Genomic DNA, 17,812 nt, shown 5'->3' on the forward strand with positions numbered 1-17,812 from the left:
AATGGTTGAAATGGCTAACGCTAACTAATTTTAACAGCTGGCAAATGTATACCTTGTCTTTAATATTGTAATCTTGCCAGCGGTATGTATTGTAACGTTAGCTAATGTTATGTGTGTATTTCAAAGCTAATACGCTGGGGTCACAAAAGCTGCTGTAGCTTCACAAAATTTGACTTTAGTTAGTTACTCACGAAGTTAGCTGGTTGCGTAAATGACACAATGTGTCTTTACTTTTCTGCTTTGTTAAAGTCGCTGAAGTTACTGTTTCACTAACATTGCCACTAACTCCTCTGTCCTGCCGTTCCTCCACCGCCCCAGAGCCTGTGAGCATACATGGCCTCTGCATCTCCGAAGGCCGCTCTGACGAGCCGCTCTGGTCGAAGCAGGGAGAGTGAGTCCACAGGTAGGCAACAGAGCGCCTTTCAGGTGTCATGAAAATGTGCTAGTTATTGCTTACGTGTCGAACTGCATAATCAGCAATCCTGGGTTTGTCCATTCATTTGATTAAATGTCAGTAGTGAATGTAAATCTTAAATCCCACTGGCCATACTGTCTCAGAGCGACTGCTTCCTGAACTACAGAGCTCCACCATGCTCCCAAGACCTCCAGTCCATGTTCAGGACACACAGGTGAGACTTAGACTTAGATCAAACTGACCATCAAATGTGCACCCATTTTAGTATAGTGAATGAAGATTAAAGTGCGTTTTTCTTTTGTTAATCTAAGTGTTTTAAACATCTGTGGGAATCATTTGCTTAAAATCTGAATGAATGCAAAGCTGACTCTCTGTCTCACAATAACAATTCACAATACTGTCAAAAATGACTTAACTGTTTGTACCATGAAGTAAAGCGTGATTTGATAAAAAGCAGATATGTGAACCAACCGAGGATGAGTTAAGGTGTGTATATATAGTAGGTATAGGTCTTTTGTTGATGTCAGTTTCTACCCTTAATCTAGGCTGTGCTGAAGAGACGTGTAAAACGGAAACAGCCCAGTCTCCAGCACTTAAAAGCCCGTGATCAGATGTTTTTTCCAGGCTGGTACATTCCGTCACCTCCATCTCAACAAATGGAGCCGCCACACAGGCGCCATGAACAACTGCCTGTCCGCCTACCTCCTCTGCAATCCACGACCAAGGTCAGTGACAGGTTTGAGAAGAGGATAAGCATTGCTTCAAACATGTCCTTAGTGTGTGATGGACAGGTTCCTCCAAAGCATGTTTATGCTAAAATTCTTTAAAAAAAAAAAAAAAAACAATACCAAAAGCCAAGACTACCAGCAAAATTCTGATTAATATGTCAAGCTTTCAGGCTACCTATTCACCTGTCAGACTAAATAACTGGTAACACAATGGTCTTTGGCAAAATCAGGCTCTTCTCTTCAAGGGGTTGACAAATCCCTTGTTAAAGTCCCAATTCATTGTTTACTGCCTTTCAATTAGCTACTTGCAGAAGATAATTCATCTTTGCTTGTGTCACCACTTTCCAGTTGTCCCAGACTGTGGCGTCAACCCCAAGTCTTCCCAGATGGCCATTTCCCATTGAGAGAGTTGGACACTTGGACAGTCCCTCCCAAGCTCAGAGTTATGAGTACAGAAAGGATAACTATTTGATGGTCAGCCATGAAGGTGTGTTATCAGTGTGTGAGGACGAGCTGGACTTTGTGACTCTCAAGCGTTGGGATGAGGAGTATAACTACCACTGCAAGCTGATTCGCATGCCCTTCTTTGCCCTCTTCAAAAAGTGGAAACCCTTCTACATTTGGCGCACCAAAGTTCGCGCCAAGAAGATTCATTTAGCTAAGGAGTCTCTCCAAAACCATTTGTTTACTGTCAGTCAGGTATGTGGCTGTTTGTATGAATTGAGGTCTGTTATTTCTGTCAATCTGTCTCAATAATGTGTTAATGAATATAGAATACTATACATTGTCAGTATGCTCACTGAGAGGAACAGTCTTTGTAGCCATTAGTAACATTTGTATATGTCATACAGTCTCTTAGTCCTGCCCTGATAGACATCAGGAAAATGTGTTACCAAATAAGTGACACAGGCTTGTGTCACATGGAAAAAAAACACACCTACACACTGCAGGAGTTCAAGGACATCCAGTTCAAACAACTGCAAGAGGTGCAAAAGTACATTCATACAAAAATTGGTCCAAATGTTTAAAATGTATATACATACATTGTGTATGTCTCTGTGTGCATCCTCACATGCTTATTGCACTCATTTGTTCATGACTGTCAGGTGCTGACTGACTTGAAGAAGTTTCAAGGTCTGGTAAAGGAGGTGACAGTTTGCGCCTGTCACAACTACTTGTCAGAATGTCAGCCCTCATCTGGTATTTCAAGTGCATACACACTGACCATATGGAGACACTGGAACTTACGTACATAGACCACAAAGTTATTGGGCTGATAAACCTCTCTGTTTGTCACAGATAGCAGCAGGGACAAGACAATGATCGTACAGATCAACACGACTTTTCGCTGTAACCGCCTCATTTGGTGGGTATTCTTCTCGCATTTGTTTCCCTTTAATTCTGTTTGCCTTCTGGCTCTGTTCGTGTACTAGACATGCCCTCTTTTTCTTTTCTTTTTTCATTCACAGAAGACATTTTTATGTGTCACAGCCAGAAAAGCACAGGTGTGAATAATTAAATTAATGATGGCTGATTTCCACTTATCTGTTATGGCTCACTGGAGCACTTGAATAGAACAGAGCCAGCGTTAATCTTATTGCTAACACGTGTTCACCTACTATGACAAGTCCAAATGTCTGCTGTGGAAAAGGCCAAGTCCAACCCATCTTTGTCTCTCACCCACCCAGCTTCATTCGTCTTGTTGACTATTTGGTCGTCAGCACCTTGCACATCTTGGTGGTGAATGCAGTGGCCAAACTGCTGGCTGTGCTCCAGGAGCAGGTACGTCAAACGCCCTGTCACGCCATTATTCAGAGCTGGAGCCAGCAGTCTGAGGCTACCGCTGATGCTGCAGAGGAAGAGATGGATAAGAAGGTAGGACACTGTTTCAGTATTATCAACAGTGAAAGCACAGTAATTACTGTATCTACCAATGTTTTTTTCAAGCAGGCACAGACCAGTGTTCAGTTTTGGTTAGTGTGTGTGTCTTTATTAGTCTGTCAAGTCAGACACTCCCTGTGTCCAACCCATGTTCATCACTGAGCTGATTCTGGACATGAATGCTTTGACCTACAAACCCTCTGAGGAGAACTTTCAGGTTGGTTATCCAAATTATTATTGATTATTTCACTCAGAGTTTTTTTAATCTATTTCATTCATCCACAGTATACTGCTTGTTAATTCCTACAGGAGACGGTTCTGGAGATCATTGAACGGCTTGAGGAAACAGTGGTTTCAGTTAATACACTGACAGGACATCTTGATTTGAATTCAATGACAAAGCCCGAAGCATACAAGGTAGTGAAAATAACCACCACCTCAACGCGACAGCCACTTAACTTAGTTGTTCTGAATGTTGATATTGTTGGTACATCAAAAGTATTAAGGTACTGTTAGATTTTACTCTGTATTCGAGCAGTGATATAGTCTGTTTTTGTATTTCTATGTGTACTTTTATGTGTTCACTTTTAGGAATTGAAAAATAAATACATGGATGCTCCCTGTCTGCAGTCCATCATAGACAATGATGGCCACCTGCAAAGTGCCATCCAAAATATCAAGGTCAGTTTTTGCATTGCACAGGTTTCCATCTCTGGAGGCAAGGTTCTACTTTGTCTGTACCGTACTATGTATGTATGGGTCTGACTTGTTTATTTCCCTCAGGAATCACTCCACTTTGCCTTTGAAGCAGCAAAAGTGTACTCACACACGTTTGAGCGTTTTCGTCTGTTCTACAAAGAGAACGAGAGTCTGGATCTGGACGGACTGCAGCAACAGGATCACGGTGATGTACTATTAATTCATGTAAAAATCGTTTTTGTGACACATCTCCCACTCAACACATAGAGCAGTTTGGTTGAGAATAGTACTTTGATCAGAGAGAGGCCTTTGTTACCAGCTGTACTGGTACTGGAAACATATTTTGGACATTTAAGAACACTGGACAAGTTGTCAACAAAACATGTTTGCTTCAAACCGGTCTGTGCCTTGGATGGACCATCAGAAACAGGATATTTCTGTTTTCAAGTAATGACACCTCTCAGCTCCCTTCTGCCCTCAAGGAACTCTGTTTTCTTGAAAACAACCAAAAGTTCTGTTTACATTCAGTGTTTCTCACCAAACATGGTGTGCCATATCATATCTTTCAAGACAACATGAGTATAATATTTAATATGATAAAAAAAAAAAACATCATATCGTGATAATCGAACTATTCTTACATGTTGATATAATGACCTCAAACCTTTATGCACAGCAACAACAAGAACTGCTGGATGCAAAAGTTACATTGCTACCAGCAGTGTGGAAGAGGTTTGGTTACAAAGGATCAGGTGTAACAAGTGCAAGACTTTAACAACAACACAACAAACTTATTTCACTTCCTCAAGCAGAAGCACCTGCTTGTGTATGAAGTTTGAATTTTCTAGTCTATAAACTACAAATGTCCATTTTCCATAGCATGTCATAGGTTTGTATATAGACTTGCAGAGTTGTTGTCTTCTTGTTGGATATGTTAAAGTTGCAGTCTTGTGAAAAGCCCTGATATCTGAGATGTGAGAGTAGATTGCCAACCTGTTTTGCATTTAATAAGCAGTGCTGTCAGTCAGTAGGGTTTACTTCATCTGGGACGGCTAATTACATCTTCAAGTTGTGCATGTTTTAAGTCTTTACATTTGTGCCAAACTTATAGGTATGTGTAACTAATGATCTATATGAAGTTACAGCCCTGAACGATAACACTATTTTGTTTATAGCAGAATTAGTTTTTCTTTTGGATTTGTTTCCTTTTCTGTTCACCATTGATCTTAATCAGGGCCGCCGTGACTTGTATCGACTGAAATGATTGCTCTGACGTTGAAAGTTGTGAGAAACTGGGGAACTTCTAGGGACACAGTTCAAAGAAGAGAGACCGTTAATAGCAGATGAGTTTTTGATGGAGATAATAAGAAATAGTTACTAAAGATGTACTTTAAGCATGCAAAATAACATTGTTCTTTTAGACTGATGGATGTTGACTGCTTCATCTCACAGGTTTGTCCTTTTTTGGAAAAGCACTGGAGTTATACCACAGTGAGCATAATGAGGCCTCAGCCATTCAACAGAAGAGACATCTAGGCTTGCTGCTTGTGGACAAAACACAGCTCAAAGAGAAGCTTGTGTCTTCCCCACGCCGTTGTCTGGAGGTGAGTTCAAGTTGTCTGCAAACACGTACTGTATGACTGCTATTAAACAACTCTTTTTGGTGTAAGATTTATGGAGGGTTTTTTTTTTTTTTTTTTTACCAAAATGAACAAGTGATTTAAACAAGAGGGCATTGAGGCCATTCTATGTAAATTAAAACTCACTGAAATGAAAATATAAGCAAGGTCCAAGGCTTCAGTGAGTGATACATTTGGAAGAGATATTTTCTAATACATCCAAATTTGGAGTTAATACTGCAGCAAACATTTTAGAGGCACATAGGAATTGTTGCTCTGCTCTGAATCTCTGCTCCAGGTCATCAACAAGATGCTCTCTCAGCTGGCTAAGAGGAAGCTCGACGCTGTCATTGCTGACGCTTGTGAAGCCCAGTTTAAACTCGAGTTCCGTCCTTCCACTACAGCTGAGTTAGTCAACTCCCTCACATTCCTGGATGAGACACAGGTGAGGGTTAGATGTACGGTTCATGTTGATAGCAGTTTCTTTTGCATTCCTAAGTGTTTGTCAGAACAGTTATTTTCACATTATGTAGCCTTCAACCTCGTCTCCTCTCCTCTGTCCCCTTTCCTCTTGTCCTCTCCACCTTTTCCTATCTGACTCTATTCCACTACACTCTCCTCTCCATCTTTCTTTTTCTCCCTCTCACCAGATAACGGTGCTTGAAGAGGAGCAGGAGACAGTATGTCAGATGTACAATCTGATTAACAAGTACTCAGTTCCCACGCCACCCGAGGATCTGGTTGTTTTCGCCACATTGCAACCCTCCATCAACTCTTTGCACAGCATCATTGATGAGGCAGCGGCGGAGAGAGACTCCACCATGGAGAGGTTTTGCAGCTCCCTGCTCAAGGACATAAAGGAGCTGAACTGTGAGGTCATGAAAGTCAAACTTAAGTCACAGGTGAATGGAGAAGTTCAACTCATTTTTCTGTTAACTCTTACAGGTTAAACAAAATAAAAAGGGTCCTGCAATGGTTAGAATGCATACTTTGGAAGTGTTACTTAAGGTGTGTCTGTGCATAGGTGTTTGCTCCATATTTTCTTATTTGCTTTGTGGTTTTTCATGTGTAGGATCCACAACTCCTAGACATCAATGCCAATTCCTCCCAAGTGCGTCGGCTGCTGGGGGAGATCCAGATTTCCATAGACGAGCTGCAAGCCCAGGCCTCCACCTACACCACCTACCAGAAGAAGTTCAAGGTAATGTAATTCTTTAGATCCTGTCAGTAAATCCAAAATGGTTGTTGCAAAAAAATAAAGCATGTCACAAGTCAATTCATAACAGCTTCATTTTGCGTTGGAAAAGTGGATCCAAAGCAGGAAAGGCCATGATATTTAAACTTTACCAGCAAACAAGCCACCCAACTCAACCTAAATTAGTTTTCCTTCTTTTGATGAACAAAGGCAGAGGTGACAAAGTTTGACACCCTGGAGGAGTTAACTGCAGAGTTTAGGCTGAAGCAGCTGCTGTGGGACTCTCTAGAGGAGTGGGACTCTTTACAAGACGGATGGATGCAGGTGAGGAGCATTTGATGTATTTTATGAGAGGCCCTGACCACACGTACAGTATCATGTACAGACTCATGTAAACAGCTCCTCCTCTCTGCCAAGCTTGACTGTGTCGTTCCACTTCCACCCATCCACAGAGCACACTTGAGCAACTGGACCTAGAGCAGTTCAGCTCACAAGTCATCAAATATGGCAAATACGTCAACCAGCTGGAGAAGGGCCTGCCACGTAACAATGTAGTGCCAAGTCTTAAGGACAAGGTGGAGGTCACAAAGCAGAGGGTGGGTAGGACAACCCGCATACTGTATACCAAAATGATGACAAAATCTCATTTTGAAATGATGTCATATTAGAGTACGGACTGCAAGCAACTGATTTCAGCAGCTGGTTCCTGACTGCAGCTTTGTGACTGTGTCTAAATCATATTCATGTCATGTCCTTCAGCTGCCTGTGATCACTAACCTACGTAACCCATGTATGAAAGTGGAGCACTGGAAGACTCTGGAGTCTGTCGTGGGGACCTCCCTGAACATGGAGGAGCTTACTGTGGCTGTTTTGGAGGAGATCAACATCTTCTCATATGCAATGGAGATACAAGAGGTAAACATGATGAGCTGCTGGTGCTATGCTTGTGACAGCTTGGTTACCGCTGATTAAATCACTACCACTTGCCTTTATCTAATCTTACCTACAATGTTGCACTAAACTAATCTTTGCTCGTATTACACTAAATACAGGTATTCAACACTAGTACAAAAACTGGCTATACTTACTGGATAAACAGCACTAATACAACCCTTGACCCCTTTAGGTGTCAGGACAGGCTTCAGGAGAGGCATCTGTGGAGACCATTATCAGAAAGGTGCGTTAAAATGGATCTGCCTAGCTGTATCTAGACAAACTGCAGCACAAGTTTAATCATTAATCATGCCATTTTGTGCCCACATAACCCAATTTGATGATTCATACAGTATGACTCAACAATTACATTGTCACATCCAGAGATTCCTGCTTTTTTAAAGACTCTTGCTAAGATGCTTACTGAATTCCTATTTTTGTGATTTGACTCACACAGCATAAAGTGTATAAAGTGGGTTGGCTGGTGTCATGTGATGCACTGATGGTTGAACTTGGAGAATACATTTTTAGTGGATATGATAGAGGCTGGCATTAATTATAGCCAATGAAAGTCAGTTCCTCTGATCCACTGTAAAAGCAATGCCCTCTCTTACACACAGGTCCCTTAAAAGAATAATTTGACATTTTGGGAAATACACTTATTTGCATTCCTGCCAGGAGTCAGATGAGAAGATTGAAACCACTCTTATAATTTTCTGCTAAATATGACGCTACAGCCAGGGGACGGTTATCTTAGCTTTGCATAAAGACTGGAAGCAGGGGAAAACAGATATCCAGGCTCTGTCCACTGATAAAAGAAAATCTGCCTATCTTTTCTACAGATTAAGCAAACAAGATATAACGTGTTAATTAGTGAGCTTTAGAAGTGCTGGTAGGCGGATGTTTCTACCTTCAGACAAAATCAGCCTTCATATCTACTGCATAGACGTAACAGTGATATTGATCTCCTCATCTAATTAACAAGAAAACAAATCATGTTTCCAAAATGTCAAATTGTCCCTTTAAGTCAGATTCATGTTTCTGGAGACAATGACAGCCTGGCCACCATACTTTCCTCACATGTATGGTTTTAGTGTTAAGTTTTAGTAATTAACGCATTTGCAGTTACTTCAAAATACATAAGTACATAAACTGGAATGATTAGTTAGATTGTGCTTTTATAAGTGAAGCACCACTCAGACATTTATGCATGCAGAGCAGTGTTGTGTCTGGAGTAGGGCTGCATGCAACGATTTGTTTTGGTTTTTTTTCATCATTGATTCATTCGCCAAATGTTTTCTCAGTTAATCATTGGGTTAATAAAATGTTCTAAATCTAAATGATTATCTGAGGAGTTGCTGCTTTATTTTCTGTTAATCTATTTAATTGTTGCAGCTTTTGTCCACTATTCACATTTGATTTTACGTAGGTGCTTTTTCCCCTTAAGCCACATTCACTCAAGCCAGGAGATAAGTTCATTCATTTGTTGTGACCCACCATTCTCCTCCATGAAAATCATGTCTGTGGGATGATACACACACATGATGTACACATGCAAGAACCTCTTTATGGAATGCATTGTGAGCCCACATCATTTAACCTCTGCCCTCTCAATGAGCCATGCAGGTGGAGGATGCGTGGAAGACCACGGAGTTCACTGTGCTGTCTCATGGTGATTCCAAAGACGTGTTCATCTTGGGAGGCACGGATGATATCCAGGTGGTAACACACAGCACACACCACACACTCTTAGACACTGTTGTGTTTCAGTACATCTGATTGTGTGTGTTTCCATGTTTGTTTACTGTGAAGGTGCTGCTGGATGACAGCATTATCAATGTGAGCACGGTGGCATCTTCTCGCTATGTAGCTCCCATCAAGCTCAGGGTGGACAAATTGCTGAGACAGCTGACCCTCTTCAACCAAACACTGGTAATGGCATAGAAAAGAATAGCATAAAGTGATCTTTCATCATGCTCATTTCAAGGCTTGTCTACATACTGAATTCAGATTTTGACTTTGGGTTTGGCCTCAAATGCTACACAGTAGCTCTCCCTAGTGGCTGCAAACGAGAACATAAACTGCTTGCAGAAAGAAAATATGCTTCAGAATTTTTCTGTTCTGTGTTCTGTGTCTCACATCATATAAGGAAATACTAACAGTGTTGAATTTTAAGTCTATAGTTTATTGATATTATTCATTTCATTTTCTACTGTAATTCTTCCTCCACTCACATGTCTTCCCTTCCTCCCCCATATTTCTTTCTTTTCTGCCCTCTTTTCCAGGATGAGTGGCTTACATGCCAAAGGAACTGGCTATATCTAGAGAGTATCTTCTTGGCCCCAGACATCAAGAGGCAGCTGCCTGCTGAATCCAAGATGTTTCTTAAGGTGGACAAGTCCTGGAAGGAGATCATGTCAAAGGTCCATAAGATGCCCAATGTCCTAAAAGCAGCCACACAGCCCGGTAGGTAACCAAAGACAAGATGTGCACAGACAGACAGACAGATAAACACATGCACTCGCTCAGGTAAATACATGTTATCTGACACAGATCTGCTGGAGACTTTTCAACACAACAACGCTCTTTTGGAAGAGATACAGAAGTGTCTGGAGGCATACCTGGAGTCCAAGAGAGTCATCTTCCCCAGGTATGCACATGCACGCTCTGTTACATATTACTTCCTTTCTCTGTTAGTAGCTTTCCTTGTGCACAAACTACATTCAAAGTTTACTGCTCTTCATTTTCCCCATGACAGGTTAGCAGTTGTCACTCTAAACATCTCCTCCTGATGTGGATGCTGATGTGTAGTAATAAGTACTCTGATATTTGTCCTTTAAATATCCCTTGCAGGTTCTATTTCTTATCCAATGATGAGCTGCTAAAGATCCTGGCCCAGACTAGAAACCCCCAGGCGGTGCAGCCCCACCTCAGGAAGTGTTTTGATGCCATTACACGGTTAGAGTTTGCCTTGCTGCATGAACAATCTTCTGATGCAACAGGAACTGCGCTGGATGCTGGAGAACAGGAGGCGCTCTACAGCAAAAACATCCTGAACATGGTTTCTCCTGAGGGAGAAAAGGTCAGGTTGGAGTAACCTCAACACCCTCGGTCATCTTGCTTTCTGTTTTGTTCTACCTGTTATTGTCTTGTTTCAGCTCTTGCTGAGAATGACTAAGAGTGAGTGAGGAGAAAAAAAACACACCCTCATACCAACATCCATACCGTGTGAAGTATGAAAATGTTCACCTGTTCAGCCATGTTAAATGACACTACTCTTCTCTTCTCAGTGATGAGTGCAAGAATAAAGCAGGATGTCAAATAATGCAAAAAACAGTAGTGGAAAAGATTGGTATTGATAACAAAATAATGAATGAATTATGTAGTGTTGTTTTCAAAAGTGTTAAGAGTTCGTTGTTTTGCCACAAAATTGGATAACAGCTTTGTCAGGGTTGACTGGTTTCGTACTCTCTCTGTGGCTGCTAGCTGTTTTCTGCTCTTGTTTAAGGTTTCATTGTATCCAGCTGAGGACCAGGCTCCCCTCAGTAGTAAATTATACCACAGCAATCATTATGGTATAATAGTGTTTGACATCTCAAATTCAGCAAGAAGAGTGATGAATGCTGTCTGACTGCAGTGGCAATTGTGCTTGCACAAATTGCTCAGTCACCCACTGTATCAGATGTAGGGCTAGTGAATTATGACCACAAGGGGTCATTAGTTATCACCCCTGCTGTCCTTTGATCACAAAAGGCAAATAGAGGCTGTGATAACTGACACAGAGGGTTCACATTGAACACGTAAAGACATGTACATTTGTGTCCTGAACTGTAACAGATCTTTTCCTCTGTGTCTAAGTGTAGGTGGGTTTGACTAAAGGTCTGAAGGCACAAGGCAATGTGGAAGATTGGCTTTGTAAGGTGGAGGAGGCCATGTTCTCTTCCCTGCGACGCCTCAGCAAGGCTGCCATTGCAGACTACCAGGTGAAGTCGAGAGAGGAATGGGTGGTGGCTGGACATCCATCACAGGTACACACACACACACCAGGCATCCCTGCTTTTCAGACTTTTTAAACAACAGACTTGTGTGCTATTGTTTGTTGTGTTGCACAGTTACCTGTGTTGGCTTTGCAGCAGAAAATGTTGTTATACATACAGTAGTTGCTGTTACATTTCACTTTTACACATATATTATTTTAACAGTGAAAATTATTGTCATTCACTGATTCAGAGGCTAACCAAAAACTGCTGCAATTGTTTCATGCTTTCATTGATTTTGTAATTGATTTCTATCATTTTAGGTAATTTGTGGCAAGCCTGGTCTATTTTTATACAGACTTCAGTATGTATGTGTGTCCACCAGGTGGTGCTCACCATTTCTCAGATGATGTGGTGCAGGGACATGGACGCCTGCCTGGAGGGAGACCATGACCACTTTGCCGCTCTGCAGGAATTTGAACTAACTAACTTTGAAGTACATCACACTAATTCCTCTGCCTCTTGCTTTTCCTCTGGTTTTGAAAAGTATATTCAACAAATCAAATCTACCCTTGTGTTTTTACATTTTAATTTCAACTTTATAACCCAATAATGTTCACATTATTGTCATTGTTTAAATGGGTTGTCCAAGTAATGTCTTAATTTATGGTGTGTGTGTGTGTGTGTGTGTGTGTGTGTGTGTGTGTGTGTGTGTGTGTGTGTGTGTGTGTGTGTGTGTGTGTGTGTGTGTGTGTGTGTGTGTGTGTGTGTGCGTGCGTGCGTGCGTGCGTGCGTGCGTGCGTGCGTGCGTGCGTGCGTGCGTGCGTGTGTGTCTGTGTGTATTGCAGAGGCTTAATGCCCTGGCAGCATTGGTACGAGGACAGCTGCCTACTTTACACCGCAATATCATCACTGCTCTCATCACCATCGATGTCCATGCCAGAGACATTGTCACAGATCTTGTCCGCCAGAAGGTACATAGTAGTGCAATAGTACAAACACACACAAACACCATCAAGGAGCATCAAGGTCTGTTCTTGGACTGGTACGATAGGTGCAGGTATTGACTGGGGACTTTCTTCTGATCTGAAAGGTTTTGTAAGAACTCACCACAAAGTAACTTCAGCTGTCTTTTTCAGGTGGACACCAGGTCTAACTTTGAATGGCAAAGACAGTTACGCTACTACTGGGACCTGGACACTGACAACTGTGTGGCCACAATGGCTCTATCTACTTACAATTACGGCTATGAATACCTGGGAGCCTGTCCTAGACTGGTTATCACACCACTCACGGTAACACACACTTACACACTGATACTCAGACACACATGTATGACTGATACATGGCAACCCAGGTGTAACACAGAGACCTTCATAAATATTATGTTACTTCATTCAGAGTGCTTGTAAATCCACAGACCTGTATAGAGAAGACTACCAAGACACAGGCTAACAATCCACTACAGGGACCTAATAGTGTAGCCTGTAGAATATGTGTTCTGTAGTGGCTAGAACTGAAAATGTGACGCAGATACACACAATATATTGTGTGTTTATCTGTTATCTTGTTAATCTTTTGTTCTAGTCTGTTATTCTGACTGTCTTGTACCTCTCATCCCTCCCTAATGTGCAGGACCGTTGCTATTTGTGTCTGATGGGGGCTCTCCAGTTAGACCTGGGAGGAGCTCCAGCTGGCCCAGCAGGCACAGGCAAAACCGAGACCACCAAGGACTTGGCTAAGGCCCTGGCCATACAGTGTGTGGTCTTTAACTGCTCTGATGGACTTGACTACAAGGTCTATAACCCACATCTGAACATTTGTGTGCTCCTTTATTATACTTTGTGTTACTTTTGTTTGCTTGTTTGTCCACTCAGTTCTTCATTATTCACCTACATGTCATTCAGCATATATTCTGCTATTGTTACCAGTAACTTTCACAGACGCTGCATGTGTTCTCCCCAGGGGACGTAGCTCTGGAACACTCTCTGTCACTCTGACTGTTCGTCCTAAGTGATGCCATTAGATGGCACTGTTGCTAAACCAGTCAGACTTTAGCAATTGTGGCAGTTAAAGGACAGACATAGTACAAGACACTGTGCAGAGCCTTTAGAATAGCTGGATGCCAATAAAATATTGCCTGAAGCCAGATTTGGCCCTTTCCACTATGCTGTCCAAGCAGTCTCTCTGTAAGTTTGCCTGCCCCATTAGTAATGTATTTATTGCATCAACAACCTAGCGCAAGGTGGCTTCAATGTAAGCAAAAGCAATGACTCATCAAAAGCCAGAAACACAGGATTGGAACCTGCTGTCACTCCCACACTGAGGGTCAGATCTTTTAATATGTTATTCATTGTTTCTGTATGTTTACAGTTTGCTTACATGAGTTTGTTTTCATTGAATTTGTTCAGGTGACAAATAAACACAGTTTATGCTTTATAAGTAGTAACTATTATTATGTAAGGACATATCTGTATATTATAAGCCTTTAAGTTTGAGAGAAAGTGTACTTTGAAATGTAATGTTAAACAGTATTTTGTCTTGAAGTCAGCACAGCTGAGAGCACACACTGACATAACAGCTGGAGAGCCATTCTCTCTGCGTCTGCTGTCGTTAGTTACTGGTAGCAGACACCTGTGTATTAGAGTCGAACAGCGCTTAGATTCAGCCGGGCTGGGATCACAGCACTGTGGTTTTATGAGTAATTCTTTGTTCAGCTCTGCTCCACTGTGGCTAAGCAACATTTAACCGGAGCATTTAATTCTACTGTCCCTCCCATTGGGTTATTGATAACTTTGAACAGTGTTTTTTGTGTCGTCTGTGGAAAAGGTGCAAGCAACATGACATCACACAAGTATAATGACTCACTGATACCAGCTAAACATATACATTATGTTCATGGCTGTCCTCTGCTCAAAAAGATTAATACTAAAGCCAAAAACACAATCTCTTTTATGTTTAAATTATTATTGGATTTACAGGAGTTTTAAATAAGGTATGGACTTTGACTCACTCTTTTTTTCTCTCTCTCTCTCTTATCATATTTTTTTCCATAAGACATGCCAATGTTTAAGGCAGGGTGAGGAGTTTGCCAAAGACAAATGGAGTAAAGATTATATATGTAACCATGAATTACACTGACTGTCTCACATGGTCTCAGTGTTGCCACTTTATGAAACAATACTTGGAAATATATCTAGAATTGACAATCTAAACCTTTATATAGCTTTCATTCTTAATCAGTGATATTTCTCTCTTCCAGATGATGGGGCGCTTCTTTAGCGGGCTTGCTCAGTCGGGTGCTTGGTGTTGTTTTGACGAATTTAACCGAATTGACATTGAAGTGTTGTCTGTCATCGCTCAGCAGCTCATAACCATACGCAATGCAAAAGCTGCAAAGGTACACCCACACACACACACCTTTTGCATTGTTCACAATGCACTACCTTAAGATTCTAAGTAACACCAAGTGATGAGCCGTACACATCTCAAAAGTCAATCATAAGACTCTGATGGTCTGCTATCAGTCACTGTAGAATTATTTTCTAGCTTCACATCTTTTCTAAATATATGTAATCTATTTACAGCACCTGTAATTCATTGTAATTCATGTAGATGGATGGCGATGAATTCCATGGGACATCACACAATACATTAACTTTTATGTTGCATTTCATGACACGACACTCACTGCTTTGACCAAATGCAATATGCTGCAAGTTCAATTGAATACCAGCCAGTAATCCACTGTAGCATTACTGTGTTTTCCATAGAGCAGATACAGAAGGACCATTAGGTTAGAACAGATTACATAAATTAGAAATTAATTAGTTCCATAAGTCACTGCCATACACACACATAAAGAGCATATCATTCATCTCTGTGTTATGCAGCTGCCAAGGTTTCGATTTGAGGGCCAGGAGATCAAGCTCATAATGACGTGTGCTGCATTCATCACCATGAACCCCGGTTACGCTGGAAGAACAGAGCTTCCTGACAACCTTAAAGCTCTCTTTAGACCCATAGCCATGATGGTGCCGAACTACGCACTTATTGCTGAGGTAACAGACTGTATGTGTGTGTGTGTGTGTGTGTGTGTGTGTGTGTGTGTGTGTGTGTGTGTGTGTGTGTGTGTGTGTGTGTGTGTGTGTGTGTTGTTGTATATACTTGCTTATTTTCTCAACATAACAATTTGTCATTCCCCTGTTTCTTTTTCACCCTCCAGGTGATTTTGTACTCAGAGGGATTCGAGTCCAGTAAGACCCTCGCAAGGAAAATGACCCAGATGTACAAGCTGTGCTCTGAGCAGCTGTCCCAGCAGGACCACTATGACTTTGGCATGAGAGCCGTCAAGTCCGTCCTGGTCATGGCTGGGTCAGAGTCATCACACTCATGCATACACTGGCATAAATATACCCAGTATATTTTGGCATCCATGCACGGAATGTGCTGTGAGAGATGGTTAAATGGCTGTGTTTCCAATCAGCGCACAGCGGTCATGTTTTAGTCCATTGCAGAGAGAGTTATCATCAGGGAGTTAGATGGTCAGCCTTTGTGCTGAGCTCTCACATACCCAGAAAATACTTTAATCCAATGTAAAAGCATTTAAAAAATCTAATACTGTATATAGAGGGTAAGAGCCTCTGACTGTTAAAATGACCCCATTCTTTCTTGCTGTGACTATGGATAAAAGAAAGGAAGCACTTCTTCAGTGAGACACTGGTTTCACTGTGTCATCTGTGTGAAATGTCTTCACTCATTCAAATGGATATCGTACCTCAGATGAAAGAGTGTTCGGACACATGAAGAGCAACATCAGGCAGAAAAAAGAAACACTTGAAGAGAAAACACTGTTGTCCTGGTGTGCGTGGGTGCATAAATAGATTTGAATGGATGTTCTTGACCATATGTAGTGAAATTCATGCTTTCGCCTGTTGGTTATTTGCTGAAGCTCAGGGAACTGTTGTAATTGGCTTGTGATTCATTGTCTGTCTTTGCCTCGATATTACTCCTCTGAGTCCACACTAAACACACATTCATTATCTCCCACTCTAATGTTTTTTGCTTTGTTTTTATAATTAAGTGGAGCCAGCCTGTTGTGGAGATCAGGTTGTGTAATATTGAATTATCAGCTCATGGCGGCTGCTTATCTTGATTACATCTATATTTTTTAATGAGTCTGTTTTTCCACTAATTAATTACCCATTCTAACATTGCTTTTCCCATATTGTTAACATTCATTTCAATGAATGCCCCAACTTTTTTTGAAGAGATACCTGCATCACTTTTGAAGTAATTGAAGTCAAGGTGTCGAATGAAGTGGTACATGGTCATAGTGTTTCTTGATTGATTTTCTTTCTTTTTTATATTTGAATGCATTTAAAAAAAATAAATGACCAGTTATAATTTATGCAGTTGACAATAGTGAACGTTAAAAAGAAAAAAGAAAAGAGGAGTGTTGCTTTGTGACCAACAGGCTTCGCCAAGCTTCAGGATTGCTACAAATGAAATATATATGAGCTTGTCATATTAGATTTTTATAAAATGTCTTATATAAGAATTTCTAATCTGGCAATGGCTCTTTGACAAATACCTTACTTCGAAGAAAATGCTTGATATGTATAATTTCTAACGTCATGTTTTGTTTTGTCTTTCATTGTGTGTGTGTGTGTGTGTGTGTGTGTGTGTGTGTGTGTGTGTGTGTGTGTGTGTGTGTGTGTGTGTTCTTAGGTCTCTAAAGCGAGATAACCCCCACCTCAGTGAGGATGTGGTCCTTATCAGAGCTCTCAGGGATTCTAACCTGCCAAAGTTCCTCGTTGATGATGCTGTGCTGTTTGGGTAAGCCTATCAGACATTTTAGTCAGGAAGCACACGTTACATCTGCTGCACACATACTAAAAAAAAACAGGACATTAGAATATGACATCAGCCCGCCAACACAAGTTTCAGTGAGAAACTTTTTTTTGTGTATTTTATATTTTTACATGTGCAAAAAATTCTTTTGTTTTTTTGTGTGCGTGCGTGCGTGTGTGTGTGTGTTATGCTAATGCTCTGCAGTGGTATCCTGTCAGACCTCTTTCCTGGTGTGTGCATTCCCGAGCACGATTACGGTGTGCTGCACTCCACCATCCTGGAGTCTCTGGTTAAGAGAAATCTGCAGCCTTTGGCTAGCATGACCAAGAAGGTACATGGAGGAAAATGATATTACTTTTTTTTTTTTTGGGACTTATTTCCTTATGAATATGTTGCCTCTGTAAAACACTTTGCCCATGATACATATATTACATTTTAAAAGATAAGGCTAGTATTATTCCTTAGTTTTCTTAGCATCAAGTCTCTCACAGTACATTCTGACTAACTTACCC

At 41.2% G+C, this 17,812-nt stretch overlaps 1 protein-coding gene across 1 annotated transcript in view; it reads left to right on the top strand.

Moving 5' to 3' along the window:
• Positions 1–333: 333 nt before the first annotated feature.
• Positions 334–17,812, top strand: part of dnah6 (dynein, axonemal, heavy chain 6) — a 133,121-nt gene continuing 115,642 nt past the window's right edge. Inside the window, exons 1-35 of the mRNA XM_070980316.1 lie at positions 334–403; positions 559–629; positions 961–1,140; positions 1,492–1,842; positions 1,995–2,129; positions 2,250–2,343; positions 2,443–2,509; positions 2,832–3,018; positions 3,149–3,241; positions 3,334–3,441; positions 3,616–3,705; positions 3,808–3,928; positions 5,176–5,327; positions 5,641–5,793; positions 5,993–6,244; positions 6,415–6,543; positions 6,748–6,861; positions 6,990–7,133; positions 7,297–7,452; positions 7,664–7,714; positions 9,097–9,189; positions 9,283–9,402; positions 9,756–9,936; positions 10,024–10,120; positions 10,324–10,552; positions 11,334–11,498; positions 11,833–11,943; positions 12,296–12,421; positions 12,587–12,742; positions 13,083–13,244; positions 14,710–14,847; positions 15,341–15,508; positions 15,673–15,821; positions 17,178–17,285; positions 17,505–17,631. Of these exons, the coding sequence (XP_070836417.1) occupies positions 334–403; positions 559–629; positions 961–1,140; positions 1,492–1,842; positions 1,995–2,129; positions 2,250–2,343; positions 2,443–2,509; positions 2,832–3,018; positions 3,149–3,241; positions 3,334–3,441; positions 3,616–3,705; positions 3,808–3,928; positions 5,176–5,327; positions 5,641–5,793; positions 5,993–6,244; positions 6,415–6,543; positions 6,748–6,861; positions 6,990–7,133; positions 7,297–7,452; positions 7,664–7,714; positions 9,097–9,189; positions 9,283–9,402; positions 9,756–9,936; positions 10,024–10,120; positions 10,324–10,552; positions 11,334–11,498; positions 11,833–11,943; positions 12,296–12,421; positions 12,587–12,742; positions 13,083–13,244; positions 14,710–14,847; positions 15,341–15,508; positions 15,673–15,821; positions 17,178–17,285; positions 17,505–17,631 (4,848 nt within the window). The remainder of the gene's footprint in view (positions 404–558; positions 630–960; positions 1,141–1,491; positions 1,843–1,994; positions 2,130–2,249; positions 2,344–2,442; positions 2,510–2,831; positions 3,019–3,148; positions 3,242–3,333; positions 3,442–3,615; positions 3,706–3,807; positions 3,929–5,175; positions 5,328–5,640; positions 5,794–5,992; positions 6,245–6,414; positions 6,544–6,747; positions 6,862–6,989; positions 7,134–7,296; positions 7,453–7,663; positions 7,715–9,096; positions 9,190–9,282; positions 9,403–9,755; positions 9,937–10,023; positions 10,121–10,323; positions 10,553–11,333; positions 11,499–11,832; positions 11,944–12,295; positions 12,422–12,586; positions 12,743–13,082; positions 13,245–14,709; positions 14,848–15,340; positions 15,509–15,672; positions 15,822–17,177; positions 17,286–17,504; positions 17,632–17,812) is intronic.

This window comes from Chaetodon trifascialis, chromosome 2 (assembly GCF_039877785.1).
Source record: "Chaetodon trifascialis isolate fChaTrf1 chromosome 2, fChaTrf1.hap1, whole genome shotgun sequence".
Taxonomy (NCBI): Eukaryota; Metazoa; Chordata; class Actinopteri; order Chaetodontiformes; family Chaetodontidae; genus Chaetodon; species Chaetodon trifascialis.